Source organism: Theobroma umbraticum, unplaced genomic scaffold (genome assembly GCF_002168275.2).
Source record: "Theobroma umbraticum cultivar Fairchild unplaced genomic scaffold, ASM216827v3 scaffold_51.0, whole genome shotgun sequence".
Classification (NCBI taxonomy): Eukaryota; Viridiplantae; Streptophyta; class Magnoliopsida; order Malvales; family Malvaceae; genus Theobroma; species Theobroma umbraticum.
Window position 1 is genome coordinate 8,259,547 of NW_018397260.1, and position 16,454 is coordinate 8,276,000.

At 36.9% G+C, this 16,454-nt stretch overlaps 2 protein-coding genes and 1 non-coding gene across 3 annotated transcripts; 1 reads left to right on the plus strand and 2 right to left on the minus strand.

Moving 5' to 3' along the window:
- Nucleotides 1-2,043: 2,043 nt before the first annotated feature.
- Nucleotides 2,044-4,329, minus strand: TLP1 (THAUMATIN-LIKE PROTEIN 1). Its single transcript, XM_021428012.2, is given in 4 exon segments — nt 2,044-2,585; nt 3,229-3,635; nt 3,638-3,894; nt 3,978-4,329. Coding segments are annotated over 4 exon segments (951 nt in total). The 5' UTR covers nt 4,030-4,329; the 3' UTR covers nt 2,044-2,350.
- A 3,441-nt stretch (nt 4,330-7,770) lies between these two features.
- TRNAL-CAA (transfer RNA leucine (anticodon CAA)) lies at nt 7,771-7,854 on the plus strand. The gene has a single exon. It is a non-coding gene; the product is annotated as a tRNA-Leu (tRNA).
- A 5,827-nt stretch (nt 7,855-13,681) lies between these two features.
- Nucleotides 13,682-16,167, minus strand: LOC110416149 (Pathogenesis-related thaumatin superfamily protein). Its single transcript, XM_021428011.2, has 3 exons — nt 15,897-16,167; nt 15,087-15,780; nt 13,682-14,381 (listed from the first exon to the last, which is right to left on the minus strand). The coding sequence occupies exons 1-3, from the start codon at nt 15,958-15,960 to the stop codon at nt 14,177-14,179; spliced, it is 963 nt and encodes a 320-aa protein (XP_021283686.1). The 5' UTR covers nt 15,961-16,167; the 3' UTR covers nt 13,682-14,176.
- Nucleotides 16,168-16,454: the final 287 nt, after the last annotated feature.

Here is a 16,454-nt window from a genome sequence, read left to right on the forward strand (position 1 = left end):
CGGGCACTTAGTAGTAATACGGGCTTTTCCAAGCCATGGCGTCTTGTGGCCACGAGGCCTAATGTGGAATCAGGTAGAAAGGCCTTCCCCCATCTCCATTCTGAGTCTGCTAAAAAAAACTGAGTCCTTCTTCCATCCGTTTGCTTATCTCTGGGCTTAGACTTCAGGAAAAAAGCTGGCTCACACGTCACCTTTTTCCTTTTCTTGGATAATTATGAATTTTAGTATCCGATGGCTAAGTTAACGATGCAAATTAATCATTTTATTTAATGCAGCAAATCGCTCTGAAACTTTTGACGAACAAAAAGATTCCACATTTTATATGACAATTTCTGAGGGGCAAATCTACTCATTGGCTGCCTTCCTATCGGAGCCGCCCAACGAATAAACAAAGGAAGCACTCCCGAAAAGAGTGATTAAAAGAAATAGATATGATTCCTTGGAGATTAGACCATTATATTGTCCTTGGTTTATTTTAATCACCTGCCATTGCTTTACATTTTATCTAAGACTGATTCCCATTCGTCCAAATTTCATGCCCTTCACTGGATGAAGACGAACCATACTTCATCTCCGTTGCTTTCATTTCAATTTGTTTACCCTGTTAAATACAAAAGGGGTGAGACCATGCCATCTGAGCATCGCACTAATTGAAACTCTGAAATATGGTTCGGACATTGCTGTGTTAGAGCTTCAACAGAGGAATCTTCGTCAAAAGCCCCTTAACAGTATTGCCCTTGAACAACTTGGAAGCGCCTCCTTTGCGGCTCAATCTTATTCTGTGTGTCATGCAAGGGCGAAATTCTCCTTGACTTTTGGGAAAGTGGGGGCTTTGGTTTTGGACCACTCGACCCTTTTGAACCAGGGGAAAAAATTAGTATAGTGATGGCCTCTTTAGAAATTAGAAAGAAAGCCTTAGAGCAAGGGTCGCTTTGTTCCTATGAAATCGTAGAGGGGAGGTCAGCCAGAAGGGGTTCCCTACACAGGTGTGCCAATTTTTCTCACCGCTCAAAACCCACTGAAGAGGGAATCTTAACGGGAGCCTTTTTCGGGCTTTTTACCAAGCGTGTCTTTCATCAATTTTGGGAATCTTGATCTTTCTATCTCAAAGCTTCAAAGCAAGAAAGATTCAAGTGGCATGTCCACACGCACATGGAGAAAAATGCCGGACTTAAAAACACCATCTCCATCATACACATTTTATTGGAACCAAAAAACTCTGTTAATGTTGACATTTATGCTCGCTTCCAAACTGAGATATGGCATGCAATAATTCAATTTAAGGGTTCGTTTTGTAGTTTCCGGAGACTCAGTATCATTACTAGATTCCGAGGGTGAGGGTTCAGGATTTTACAGGCAAATCTTTCCCCCGGGTCTGTCCCGAAATACGCACAAGATGTCGAGGAGTAAGCAGTCAATATTCAAAGCCGTGATCAAGAATTCACCTCAACCCCAAGTGATAAAAAGCAAGGCTGATCTTAATCGACATCTTTAGGAGGAGTGCGGAAAAAGGCAGTGGATTCTTTTTCCTTCGTTATCCTCTGAACTTTCACGATGAAATAACTTTCTTTTTTTATAAGAACTTTATCAAATTTCACAAGTGCAAGTTTGGGTAATTTGTATCCAAACGAGGGGATCACAGATTAAATAGTAATAACCTGATGAGAGTCATAATCTCATTTTCAATCTCATATATACATAAAACTTGCAAATTTCAATCCCATTTTCTCATTTTCATAGGCAAAATATGTTTTTTTTTTTTTTTGCATTTTCATGGTCGGGTTTAGGTTTGATCCAATGGTTCTAGAGCTAAAACTGGAGAGTATGCAATGTTTAATCAATTAGTTCTTAGACACAAAAAGGAGTCCCGATCATAAAAGGAAATGAATGGAAGAATGGCCCTATTGTCACAGACACCATAATGGCAAGGCTCATTGCGGCTAAATGAAATCATCAAACTACCAAGCTTGCAATTTTAGCAAAGTGGGGCTTCCTTTATCAGCTACCCACCAAGAGACACCAACCAGATTGCTCAGATTCACAGTAAAGTAACACCTTTAAATTGCCTTGTTAATGAATTAAAAATAATGACCTGAGGCTCTTTCCTTTCTAATTTGTTGCTTTTGGTGTACGACTCTTTCAAGACTAAAATATAAAGACAAAAAAATAATAGTACTAGTAGTTTTGTTTCCAAATAATCTATACAAGCGGCCTGGCCAAAATTGGGCTTTACAATCTGGACCTGAACAGCACTTCCTCACAATGCAGAAGAATCCCAAATTAGTTTCCACTTTAGTTTTTGTTAAGAAACAGCTTTGTGTTGTTGTGTTGTTGGAGAGCTGTCGAGAATTTATGAACTAAATTTAGAGAGGAACAGAAAGGAAATCGCTGAAGCCAACAATGTGGTGCTGAAAACAGCAGAAGAAAGAGTCCTGGAGGACTCTCCTGTAAGAAAATCTGGAAACCATGAACCGTTGTCGTCTGTCTTCGGGACCTCTCCTGACCCTGTAATAGATCCGTACGTCGTGCCTGTCGCCGTTGCCGCTGTTCCTGTCGCTGGGGTCGTATTGCTTGCAGATTTTTGACTGTGTAGACATAAAATTACAGCAAATAGTTAACAAAGACAGTCAAAGAGAATACGGAATGTAAACCGAAATGTAACTATTTTGCCTTTTGAAATCAAAATTCTAAACAATCTATCACGTTAAAAAGGAGATTCTGTTCTGATACAGATATTGGAACAAAGTTATTTCATTTTAGCACTTTGTGTGTTTTCTTTTGGGATTCTACTCTGTCAATCAGGAATGGCTTTTTCCAATTTATTTGTACATATTAAAAATTGACTCGTTTTGCTCATTATTTGCTAATAAATAGAGACAGCAAGATCCTTAATGTATGGCACAAGCTAATGGTCCTGACTCATGACCTGTTAGCTTATGCCTTACAAAAGGAAGTGTGGGTGTGGCTTTAAGAAAGTCGTATGAAAGCAAATTAGAATACACTAAAAAAGAAAGAGAACATCTTCAGATTCAACTGAGAATCCCACCACCCCACCTTACAACACTGGTAAACTAATTAATTCTTTTCTGTAAACAAAATATTATAAAAAAAACCAACAAATAATTTAACCAAAAAATTGATCTCTCCCGAAAACCAAAAATATTTTAACTAAAAAAAAACATAAAGAAGAAAGAAATATTCCATTATTTTTCTATCCTTAGTGGTTACCTTGTTGATGAAGGGCAGAATGTAATCGTATAATCAGCTCCCGTACATGTAAACGTACTCGTAGCATCATCATACGCGTAGCTATACGATCTCGGGCACGCCGCTTTGAACATCTCCGAATAAACGGAAGGCTTACACGTGTCGGGTGTTCCGAACGCGCCGTTACAGCAATACTCGGGAGTCTTAAAAGCCTCGCATGCACTCATACATGCCTCACCGGACCCAAACTGTAACTCCGTCGGGCACTGCCGGTTCAAATCGGTAACGCACCCAGTTGCCAAGCACGAGCCGCCTGACCCACCGCTTGGCTCCACTATCATTGGCAAGTTGTAACCGTCGACTAAACTGACGTCGTAGAAATCCTGGGTACCTGATCCGATCGTGAACTCAGCTAAGGTGGCAGGGGGGTTGCACCTTTGCCATTGCATTCAACTTGGCTGGAACCACAGTCACCGGTTTGGCAGGTAAGTTGACCAGTAGTTTGGTCTGGCGTGCACCCGGTTCTGCCCCAGAATCTACCTGACCAACTGGGCGGTGCCTGGAACGATCGGAATCCCCCCGACGGTAGTTCGAATCCGGTGCTACCAAACTGGCTGTTGCCAAGAATACCAGGCCAAACTGTGTGTTCACATTTATTTACTAGTGTAAATGTAGTCCCTGAAATTCCTGCATGAATGCAAGCTATCTGTCAACGTTAATGCTATTCATCAATCAGCGTAAAAATTTGGAAGAGTTCTCGAAAATTGTACCTGGGAAGACGGAGAGCAGACCGAATAAACAAGCGGAGAAGATCAGATCCATCAGGAATGACAATTGGTGGTATAACTAAAATAAATGCTATATCAAAACGGGGTTGGTGATTTAATGCTGATGAAGATTATACCTTTTTCTTAGGAAGAAAAAGACCGCATTGCCTGTGATGATGATGGTAATGATGAGAAGAAAAAAGTCGGTCTAATGGGGTTTTGGTTGGGTGGATGATAATGGGAGGGGAGATCAATTCGAAGAGTGTTTCAGGTTTTTCATCCAAAAAGATTGGTGAAGTTTGATGTTTCTTTCTTTTCTGTGAGAGGAGACAGGACTGGAGATGGAAGCAGGCGATTTGATGATACGAAAGAAATTATATGTCAGCTGGTGTGCACTTACTATATATATATATAGGGCCGAAGTTGGAATAAAATCGACTGTTGTATGAGGACAAAAGAAAGACCACGTAAGTTTTACTACACTAGTCAAAAAGTTGCAAGATATCGAAACCTCAAACCAAAAACATATTCATTATTTATATCACTTAAACAAACAAAAACTATTGGTACAAAGTATTAACCATTCTAAGTGAAGCATATTTTTGACAAATAACGAAATGTTGAAAGTATCAAACTTACATGGTGCGGAACCAGATTTTGCCGACCCTTGCTGGACGGAAAGATAAAAAAATAAAATCCCACCAATCTTTTGTTCTTTGAAAAAGAAACTCGATACCCTTAAATGCAACTTGACGAATGTGTTCGGATTAGCAAAAACTATAGTGTTGCGTGATAGAAGACTTTAATAACTCACATTTCTCAATTTTTTTTCTAAGTTTCCCTTATGAAATATCAATGCCTTTCAATAACAAATACCTTTTGTTTCTTTTGCATCTTAATTACCCATCTAAATTAGAATTGTTTTTATCATTGGTCAAGTGAATGTAAATGAGAGTATAAAAGAGATTATTCATTTAAGTTTTTGCTCACTGTGAAATGGGAAAAAGGAGTAAAAAGAGAAAGAAAAGTAAAGATTGACTTCGGATCATGAGTCGCTGCTTAATTTTAATGAAAAATTAAAACAAAAAAAAAACTTTAATCGTTATCTCGTCTTTGCTTTCTCATCAGGTCAAGGTCGATCAAGTGTAATAAATATCTCGCGTTAGTGCTTTTTCTCATGATCTCACTTCAGAAACGTATGCTGAAATTTCTGTGGGCTAGCGTATTGTGAAAATTCATCCTTTTCCTTCACCTTTTTATCGTCACTCTTTTCTTTCAGTGCCCTGGTTGGTGGGCTCTGATAGAGGGTTAACTCCACCTAGAAATGACATAAGAAAAATATCAAACAGCTGCTTAAAGAGGGATTAACTGATCAAATCTATAACAATGGAAAAATGTATCTCTTATGTCAATTTATCCATAACTGAATTTATCTTTTTAAAAATGTCTGAAAAAGTGAAATTATTTGACAAGAGAATAATTAATTCAGACATGGTGGTCCAAAAATAAGAAAATTAAAGAATTAAATCTCTCCTTATATAGTTTGTTCGTAGATATGCCAAATTATTGATGAGATTCTAATGGGAAGCTTTTACGACTCAAATTCCATTAAATATTGTAGGAAAGTGTGTACACACTCGGTTCTATATTATAGAATATCTTTCTTTCCTTGACATACTTAATAGTTCCTTACTTAAGATTCAGAGCTGATTGATCAACCAGTTTGGAGCTAGTCCTCTTGATTGAGATTTCCTCATGAATAGGATCTATAATGTATTTGGCCAAGCATCTCTTCGACTTATCCACCTAACAAACGTGTTTGAAGAAATATGGCCTAGAATCTCAGCTTTGGAGGGTTTAACTATGATCGATGTTGCTATAGTTCTTGGCCAAGGTCTTGGCAACCTTTTTCCAAAGGAATCAGATTCCTAACAATTAGAAATTCTGAAAAACATGCATTTACTGAAACTAAGCTCATGACGAAATTCAATTGTTTCACACTTTGAATTAATTAACAAAGTGACATGATACTAGAGTTGTTCATAGTCAAAAAGCTAGATTGATTTACTTTGCCTTAGCTTAGTTATTAAAGTTGAGTTCTATTAAAGTTGTCAAAAGCCTTCTTAGTTATTTCCTTTAAAACGTTATTATAATAAAATTGTATTTTAATCATATATTTTTAAGCGACATACTTTTTTATATAATAAAATTTTGAAAAGTGCAACTATTTAAACTTTTAACTTCATTTTCTTCACATTTAGTAGAAATATAAAAAAAATGTAATTTTTTTTATTTATAACGTATGTAAAAATTTATATAATGAAATTATAACTACAAAAATATTTTAAAAAGTATAAATTTTTTTTAAAAATGTATTATTTTAAGTCAAATTTGTTATAATGAGTTGAGCCATTTACACGTGTAAAGATTTGAGGATTTATAAATGTTAATGTTTAACTTTCTAATAATTGTGTGCCACAGGAGATCATTAACATAAATTTCGATATCTTTAGCTTAAGAAATAAAAAAAAAAAACAAAAAAAAGAAAGGGATTGCATTTGAAAAATAAGTCTGTCTTCACACTTAGTTCTAACTCCTTTTTGAATTGAGAATAAAACATGAAAGGGGTTGTCACTATACCTAGTTAGTGAAACTGCAGCGAAAAGAGTACCTCGTCGCATAGATCGAAAGACGAAGTCCCAACCCCGACGGTGGTCGGTGGGAGCATAAATTGCTTTGTCTTTCGATTATGCCACGTGTCTACTCATCAGCAGGCTGTGACATATATAGTTAGTATTTTAATATTTGTGACCAATTCATCAAACACCGTCCCCGTTGCCGTCGCCGGCAGACAACAAATTCCTCCACGGGATCCACTTTCTTCCCCAATTAAAGCCTAAACACGTGAAAATTTTAATACTATTTCTAATATCTATGCCAATGGCCCTTTTTTTCTTTTCAAAACTAGCTAGTTCTAATATGGTACCATTGAAAAAGTATTTTTAATTTTCTCTTTTTAAAAAAAATGATAAATGGTAATTTTATTAAAATAATAGAATTAAATTTACAAAGTCCAAACCAATACTATTAATATAGTAAAAGAGATTACATGATTAGTCGAATTATAAGAATGCAGATAAATCATTTATATGCAGGATTTTGAGTTTTTTCAAGTTGTAAATAAATTAGAATTTATCTTAAAATGTGGTTGAAAGATAAGTTAAAGATTTTATTTTTTAAAAAAATTTTGGAGTTTAGGTCATGAGAAAAAACACCTGCTAGAAAATGTTTTATTAAGAAAAAGAAGATATTGGGTACTTGAATCAACAAATTCTTATGGACGTTGAATCCATGCAAGTACAAATAAGATCATCCGAATCTAAGTTATTTGTAAGGCAAACCAAGCTTAAAACAAGCAAGTAATTCAAGATAGAACTTATTTTTTGTTCCAAGGTAAAGCAAATGGGTTGAACCAATGCCTTTTCATGGTGATTTTTAAATTGGAAAAGTGGATGATGTTAAAAAGTTTGGAATTGGGCTCGAAGCCTGAAACCCGAATCGAGGATACATGGGCCCTGGGGATTGAGCTGAGGGAGAAAAGTAGGAACCGACTTTGCTTTTATGGTTAGCAAAACGGCAAATGGTAATGCTGATCCACGTCAGTGTATACGTGGTGCCGTGTGAGGCACTTGGCCGTGGGACCTTTTATTCATCTCTTCTGGGCACCTGCATCATTTCTCGCTGCTTTCATTTTCAAGTTTCCGGTAGTAATGCTGCATTAATAAATGCGTAAACTGTCAGGATGGCCGAGTTGTCTAAGGCGCCAGACTCAAGTTCTGGTTCTCGTCAGAGAGCGTGGATTCAAATCCCACTTCTGACAAATTTTCATTTTCTTAAATTCAAATTATCCGGAATCTTCAAAATAAACAAATCCGGAATGATGTAGCTGGAGTAAAATATGAAAGCTTTGCAAAATGACGTGTCTGAAAGCACATGCCAATGTTTTGCTAAAGTGAAAATGCCAACGTTGCATGTGAAAAAGTTGATATGTACGTTTTTCATGTATTAAAAAAGAAACCCAAATTTGTTTCGTGCAAATGTGGCTACGGTTCCCTAAACACGTAATGATAAGTATAAAATGTTGTTTATACGATGTGCGACAGACAACATATATATGATAAAAATAATGTTGCCCAAAGTATTAGACAAGAAGAATAAAATTAGTATGATTGAGAGCATTTCCTCCTATTTTATTTCTCTTTTGGACTTGCAAATCATGACTATTAACCATTAAGAAAAAGAAACAATGTGAAGATTGGTACAGCTCCTTTTCTTTTACTTCATTTAGACGGAAAAGCAGCTTAAATTTTCCCACATCATTTTCCGACGGTATATACATGCATGGGGGCTGGCGGCTGGCTGTACTGATTCATCCTACTTCGGGGGGTTTTCTCTTTGTTCTCCCTTACTAACATTCCATTCTTCCTTTTCAACAAATTAGAAGCATATTTACATTTGTTATGGTTATGATTCTGGGGCAATAAACCAAGCCAAACAAAACAGGGTTTGACAATTTTATCACGTCTTTACTTCTGATATGTCAAAAAGAACAAAAGAGTGTAAGAAAAAAAAGAAACTATAAACAAATAAGCACCATCGCTGCATGGTTATCTATTGAGAATATGCACAGTCAGGGTAGGACATCTACACAGAAAAGTGCTAAAAGGTTTCCAAAGTTTGTTGCTCGGGGAAGAACAATACACTAATAAATTGTTTGTGGTTTATCATATTTAATCCGGAAATCATAGCTTAGCCCACCAAAACAAGGGTTGACCATGCATGACTAGCATGTTTATGCATATATAGTCGGAATTCTATTTATTATAATTAGATTATTTATCATCTTGTTAGTGACATGCAAAAGTGGGATGTCTACGTTGCATGTTCAAAAAGTTTCTGCAATTTAACTTTCCATGTGCGCATAACCAGCGAAAGTTCTTCAGTGCCCGGCTCTAGCTGTATCTTTTAGACAAACTTATCTATAGAGAGAAAACAATCCCTCCCAACACCGATGACCTAGAACTTGATGCCGTTTACACCTTATTCATCCACCACTGATAAGTTGCCTTAACTTATCATTAATTTAAGCGGATATCATGACAGATTAAGAGTAGCATGACTTGTTAGAATTGCTGTAGACAAAATTAATTTACTTTCCTTAGCTTTGCATCTGCAGTCAAGTGTGTCAGACGGCTGAGGATAATGCAAACATGTTAGAATTCTGGAAAGCAGAAGTTGGGGGAGCAACTTGTCTATAAAGAAATCAACTAAACATCCCAAGTCTGAACGATCATAGCAAGAGTTCTTTCAAGTTTCAACATCTGAGAGTGTCCTTTGACATGTTATCCATCGTGTAAAGAACCATTTGGATAATTGTTACTGTTATTCACACATATAATATATATATATATATATATTTTCCCATCACTTCCTTTTCCTCTCAGTCTCACCTTTTGCTTCTTTAGTAAAGATTTGCGTCATACCAACAGCACCCTATCTTTGATTTTTGAAGACCTCTCTAAAGCAAGAGAGAGTTTTTGCTTTTTCCCTTTGTTTCTCGACTTTATATTATCTGTTAGCAGTCAATATCATTCGTATCAAATGTCTGATAAGTGCTCAAATAAAATACCTTGGCACGGACAAGAAGTTGTAGATATTAGGTTAACGGGGCCATGTTGATGATATGTCATGTTCCATGGAGCGGGAACCAAGAAACACAACTTTCCTGAGCAAAATCATCAAGAGATCCCCACAATATCCGAGCTGTAGAATCGTAGTTAATGGATACATATAGAAATATCATAGATTCATAGGACCTAAAACAGTTCTTCTTTTGCTTAGAGCCTTTGAGCTTTCTTTACGGAATGCACGGTTTGGTTGAAGAGATGTAGAAAAGAGGCCAAAAGGGACAGCGTTTTGACGTGGATGCAAATACTACGAAAAAAAGGCAAAAGAGTAGAAAGTTTGGATGGGAAAGATTGTTTTAGATTTTGATTTTACCATACCCGACTGCCCCCTATATATCTTCTAGAATAGAGAAAAAGGAATTAGTCAGTATCTTTCAAATCTGCAACAGTATATACTACACTAACTACTGAAAGGAAAAGAAAGGAGGCTGAACAAGGAAGCATGAAGCTAGTTATATGCAGGTTTAAATTGTGAAATATCCTTTTACTCTAAGAAATAGAAAGGGGGAACTGGTCAAAATCCTTGCTTAGATGACCTTTCTTCACAAAAAGAAGCTGACTAGATGCTTAGACAGATCATACTACTGTGACTTTATAGTACATATGGTTACTCTATACTTACAAACAAAAACGAAATTTTCTTTCTTATGTGCTAAGGCGGTAGTTGGAAACATACAAAAACGAAATTCATAGTCAAGAATATGCACAAATGACTCATTATAGATAAGGTATAAGAATTCTACAAATTTTATAGGATTCATGTATTCTAGAACATAGACTTACAAATTGTTTCGAAATTTGACTCCGAAGGAGACATTGAAATGATTAATTGTGGGTGGGAATCCTTTTTCCCTACTGGGTTTGGTGCATATGTTCATGGAGTCGTGACTATCGTCATGACTGATGCAGTCTCATGCCGACTAGATGTGTTTCGTCCAAACCCAATTCTCAATGTGGACAAAACTTTAATCCCCTTAAGGCCTAAAATCCCATTGGGCCCAATTTTGAAGTCTTAAACTCATAAACACAATGTGTTGATATACCCACTTTAGCACTAGAATTCTTAATTCCAATCTAGCTATTAAATCTGTCAAATTTCTAGCTTTCATATCTCTTTGTATATAAATTTACACCAATCATAATTCTCCTAGGTTACTCTCTCTTATCTCTTTTCCAAAACACCATAAAGTCTTCCAGGGAAGGAAATGCAATCTTGCTTATCAAAAAAAAGAGTTGGTCTTTTGCTGTAGTTGCTTCATAGGCCGACTCCTGGGCTGGGCAAGAGCTTTCTCCAACAGCTGTCTTGGTTAGTCAAAAGAGGGGAAGCTTTGATTCCAAACGTTTAATAACAAATGATTATAAGTCGTAGTGTAAAAAAACATGGCGTCCGTCCGCTAGATTAGTCTAAAGTAACCTTATCCATTGGCACACATTAGAATCTTGAGTATGACAAAGACAAATGAACGAATGATGCATTGTTTTCTCACCTTCAAGTAAAACATATGCTTCTCTTTGACTTCCCAACAACCTGTTTGTGTCTCGTCTGATCACCACCAACTTTTTCGCCACCGCAATTTCTGGGTCATTAACTTTGAAACAAACCAAATTTTTAACAACGACCGAACGATCAGAGGTTCATTGCTGCAAAGCATAAAAGGTCTTTTTCTTCTGAACCTGGATATATATATATTAAAAGAATGGATCGAGTCAATTTTTCACTAATTCAACAGGTTATCCAATTAGGAAGGTGAAATGACAAAAAGAAGAAAGAAAAAGCAAACATCTATATGCAATAAATAATATAGAATTCGATTCCCTCAAGATTATTAGTGATTAAAATTAAAAACTGCAGCCTCCGTGCGCTACAAAAACTGCTGAATTTGAGCTAACTGACTCCCTCGAGTTTGACGGTTGAAACGTTGTGTTGACCTTCGCTCCTTGTAATCGCTTGGCGGCTGTGAATCTTTGTTTTGGCCCGTGAGTTTTTACCAATGCACACTGAGAGCGACTGACCTGATCAACCTCCCTTAATGGAGATTCCCGCCTCCTCAGACATGGGCAGTCGCGCGCGTGGACTGTTTAGTGAATGGGGAACCCTTAGCCCCCACCAGCTTAGCAGACTAAGACGTCTCATCTGTCTGGGGTTAGTGCACATGGTTGTCCGAGAAGTGTTTAATTACGCAAGCGTCGCGCATTGTTTCCGTTGGGATGGAATGGATAAGCAAGCATACCACGCGCATGACGAAAGCAGCCATGTGCGGCCAAGGTGGATCAGATTGAGATGACTGTGGTTGTGATTAACTGATGTTAACATCTTGCGCCCAATTACAGCATCTATACAGACACATTAGAGCTCTTAAGCAACAATTATTTCCTAATTAATTATTGTATTTAAGCGTAATTAAAACAGGAAAATTACTTGTGAATATGTATGAAAAGGGTTTCACAAAAGCATCATTGTTTGCTTTCATGATTGAAACTCAATCATGTATTAATAAATTTGTGGAGGCCAGGGGCAGTGGTGTGGAGAAAATGGCGTGGAAGAAGGCTGCCTCAGTTGCCACTGTGCGAATGAATGGACATTCCAACGTAAAGTTTGATTAAAAATAAATTAAGACAACTAATTGAGATTAGGCACTTCAACCCACTCCTACATAAGTTCTCAAACTTAATATTTTGATTAAAATAAATTTATTTATCCTTTCTTTAATTATGTAGACTAATTTTTGACAATTTTAGCCTTTATTATAGGTCAAATTAATGATTTAAAACAGTCATGACATGTTAGAATTGATATAAAAATCGATATTGTAAGATAAAATTATTAAATTACATAACATTTAATTTTGTACCCATCTTTTTTAATGCACTAAAATGATGTATTTTTTCTATTTTGCCGATACTTAATATCTTTATTTATCATAATATTTTTTTAACTTCATTCATATTAAAAACTATTCAACATCTATATTATATAAAATTTAAAAGTTTTAATATAAAATATATCAAAAAAATTATTTTAAATTGTGTGAAAATAAAAAAATATATTTAAAACAAAAAAAGAGATGTATAATTTTGTATTAAAATCATATGTCTTTAGAGTCGAGTCTAATTTTATAAATAGCTGGCGTTTTATAAATGTACACATTGCCACCGGCACTACGGACTGTTATGGGTTATCCATTTATAAAACAATGAATATTTCAACAAATAAATAAATATCAAGCCAAATAAAAAATTTGTGAATTGTGAACCAACTTAGTAATCAACCTATATTCAATTCAAACTCTACATTTTTTTTTTTAAATTTCATTTCAAAATCGAAGTTTCAACTCTTTCTTCGAGCATGAACTTGCCTCTCCTCCACACCGAAAAGAGCCCTTTTGAGCAACCCAAACTCTCTTTATTTATTATCAATGGATTTTAAACTTCGCATTCATTAAAAAAAAAAGATATGTACTTAGATATTGAGTCTAATTAAGAATGTTGATTACAAATTCCAAATAATCCAATAAATATTTATTGCCAAATACTTTATATCATTGTCTCTTAACATCAAATTTTACACAAGGTCACCAAATTAGCCACTCGTTTACGATAATAGAAAGGTCATCTTATCCTCAGCAGCTGTTCCTATCACAAAAAAGTTGCATGCCCGTGATAAATGTTTTACTAATGGTAGAAATCGAAAGCATGTAAATTTTTTGGATGCAATGTATCCCCAAGGACAAGGATATCCAACAAACAGCTGGCACAATCACGGCCAAGAGACTAATTAAAAACTCCGGCAGCGAAACTAAGGCCAATTTCACGCCGTTAACATTCAATTATATTATCCATTCTAGTACTATCTATTTTTCCTTTTACTTTTTTCCTTTATGAAGATTCACTAATATTAGTTAAATTCCCAATGAATACTCGAATACGACATAAAAGCATCAAGACAAAACAAATGGTAAATTAATAAAAATAATTAAATCTCATTTTCTAGGAAGCTTATTTGGTATAGTACATTATATAATTGATATGGAAAACGAAAATCAAATGAATCCCATCCCCTCCTATAATATAAAAAATTCACTCTAAAAAAATAAAAACCCTAAAAAAAGATAAACTATTGCTTAAACCTAAAAGCCACCGTTTCGTGCATTTGGCCTTTCAAATTGCAAGTTGAACGCACGGACAACTTCTCGATCGGATGTTTTAACATTTCAATTCAGTTGACGGTTGAGCGTCTCCTATCATGACTGGATTCCTACTCACCATGGCCAACGCAATGGGACCCAGACGAGTCACTTGGCCCATGCATGATATTTGATACGGACATCCGCCGACCGCCGAAAATGGGCCAAAAGGTTAATAGGGGCTGGCTAATCTATAATTTGTGCTATTCCTAAAATTTTTTTGGTTGCAAGTTTACGGCCCCCTACCCTACAGATAAAGTTAGTGAATAAGTTAGAAGAGTTGCCAGGACCACCAAATCGCCAACGTGATGCCAACGATCCCCGCGACCGCATGTGATCCGAACACGTGGGTACACGTGGATGGTGATGCGGCACTTTCTTCCAAGGCACCTTCGTACACCATTGTGCTGTTGATAAAAGGTGACGTTGTCGTGGTTGTCGTTGGTTCCGTGTTCTGCCCTTGTGATGATTTCTGGCTGCAATTCACGTACAAAAACTGACCGTTAAAACTTTGGGAATAAAAATACAATAACGTAAACAGTAAAACAAGTTGACAGATATCCTAATGTGTTCCCTTGGGATTGGAACCATTTATTTCAATACTTAATTTCCCTCAACTGCCCGTTAGCTAAACAATAATAAAAAACTTAGATGGGCATACAGTGTTCAGTCTGGCAGAGCTTTGATCTCAATTTGCGGGGTTGGTATCAAAAAGCGATGCCTACCCCCAGGGTCTATGTCGGGGTTCGAGGGATGATGCACTAAAATCAGCTCCCTCAGGGTCGTGCATTAATTTTTAGACAGTTCCACCCCCTCCCTAGCATTGTCGAGGAGGCACCCACTCTTAATTAACTGGATTTTATTAAGATTTTCTTTATTGATTGACTGTGTATCTTCAGAATTAATGGGCTAGCTTCCTATGCTTTTGATTGCAAATAGACGTTTAGCTGTCGCAGCACGCAAGTGCTGAAATGTACCACAGCCGACATAACATTGGCGAATTATACGTTTTCACAGAGAAACATGAAAAGTTGCACCGTAACTAAGTAACAGAGACTTCACGCCAACGTTTCTATTTTTACAGCCTTTTGTCTACAAGAACGTTTTTTTCATGACAAATCTACCCTTTAACGTTGAAGGCGCTAGCGAAAGTTGGAAATGGGCTAGTCAAGTAAATTTACCTGGTGTTAGGCGACGGACAGAAAGTAATCGTGTATTCAGCTTTCGCGCATGTGAAGGTGCTAGTCTTATCATCATAAGCGTAACTGTAGGCTCGTGGGCAGGCTGTCTTAAAGACCACCGAGTACGAGGACGGTTTGCAAGTATCCGGTGTAGCATACGCGCCGCTGCAACAGTACTCGGGCTGGCGGAATGCCTCGCAAGCACTCTTGCAAGCGACGCCGTCTCTGCCGTCCGTGCTCATCACTTTGAGCTCTGAAGGACAGGAGCCATTAAGATCCACTACGCAGCCAGTGTTTGTACAATTTTGCCCCGTGCCACCCTGAGGAACCACCAACATCGGGATGTTGTAACCGTCCACCAAACTCACATCAAAAAAATCAAGGCCGCCGGCACCGTCCAAAGTAAATTCAGCCAAAGTGGCAGGCGGGATAGCTCCATTTCCCGAACATTCTAGCTTCCCGGAGCCACAATCACCCGTCAGACAAGAAAATTTTCCAGTGGAATCTTGGGAGCAATGGGTTCTACCCCAAAACCGACCGCCCCATGATGTCGGTGCGGTAATGGTTTTGGTTTCACCTCTTTGGAGAGTGAAGCCTGTTGTTGAAAGTGTCGGAACACCCGCGTTTGAGAGAATTCCAGGCCATACCACATAGTCACATTTGTTTACAATGGTAAAGGTTGTTGCTTGCAGTCCTGTTAAAATGTAGTAACAAAAAACTCAGTTAAAAAATCCAAACTTGAAACCAAATCCTGATATTAATTAACCATAGAAAAGGTTAAAACATCATTGAATGTGTCCCAATGAGTACCTGATATGAACGAATGTAAAAGAATCAGAACACAAATAGGAGCAATGTATGTAGCTTGGGCCATTAAGCTTGAAAGTTAGCAAGAAGAAAGAAGAGGAGGCAGTTAGGGGGATGGGCAAATCCAACGCTGCTCTTCTTCTTCAGAAATGGGCTTCTTTCGGAAAGTGTGAGATTCTGCAATGCGGGCACAGAAAGGGTATTTATAAAGGGAAATCGAGCTCAAAGAATACAGTCCTACCGATGAATGTGGGCCCAGATAGAACTTGCTATTGTGTCTACTCCCACCGGATTGTGAGATGAGTTTGTTGTGTTTGGTCAAGAATTTATTTCCTTCCTCTTGGTTTTTTCGTATTCTGTGAATAAATACAAAAGTGGATAGAAATAAAGAGCTCTACCACAAAAATAATTTTCCACTTTTCAGACCCGAAAATTAAAAAAAAAAAAACCTTTAGCCAGGATCATGCAATTCACATTTGAAACATAAATATTTAATTCATTGAAATTTCAATAGGAATTATTATTATCATATTGCTAAACATAATAAATGTACTAAGAGCA

What these genes read in the sequence shown, in the direction of transcription:
- LOC110416149 (XM_021428011.2), bottom strand. Translation starts at nt 15,960, where the DNA reads ATGGCCCAAGCTACATACATTGCTCCTATTTGTGTTCTGATTCTTTTA. An exon ending in TTTACATTCGTTCATATCAG is followed by an intron (nt 15,781 to 15,896) that starts GTACTCATTGGG and finishes ACATTTTAACAG; the next exon opens with GACTGCAAGCAACAACCTTT. An exon ending in TGTCCGTCGCCTAACACCAG is followed by an intron (nt 14,382 to 15,086) that starts GTAAATTTACTT and finishes CGTGAATTGCAG; the next exon opens with CCAGAAATCATCACAAGGGC.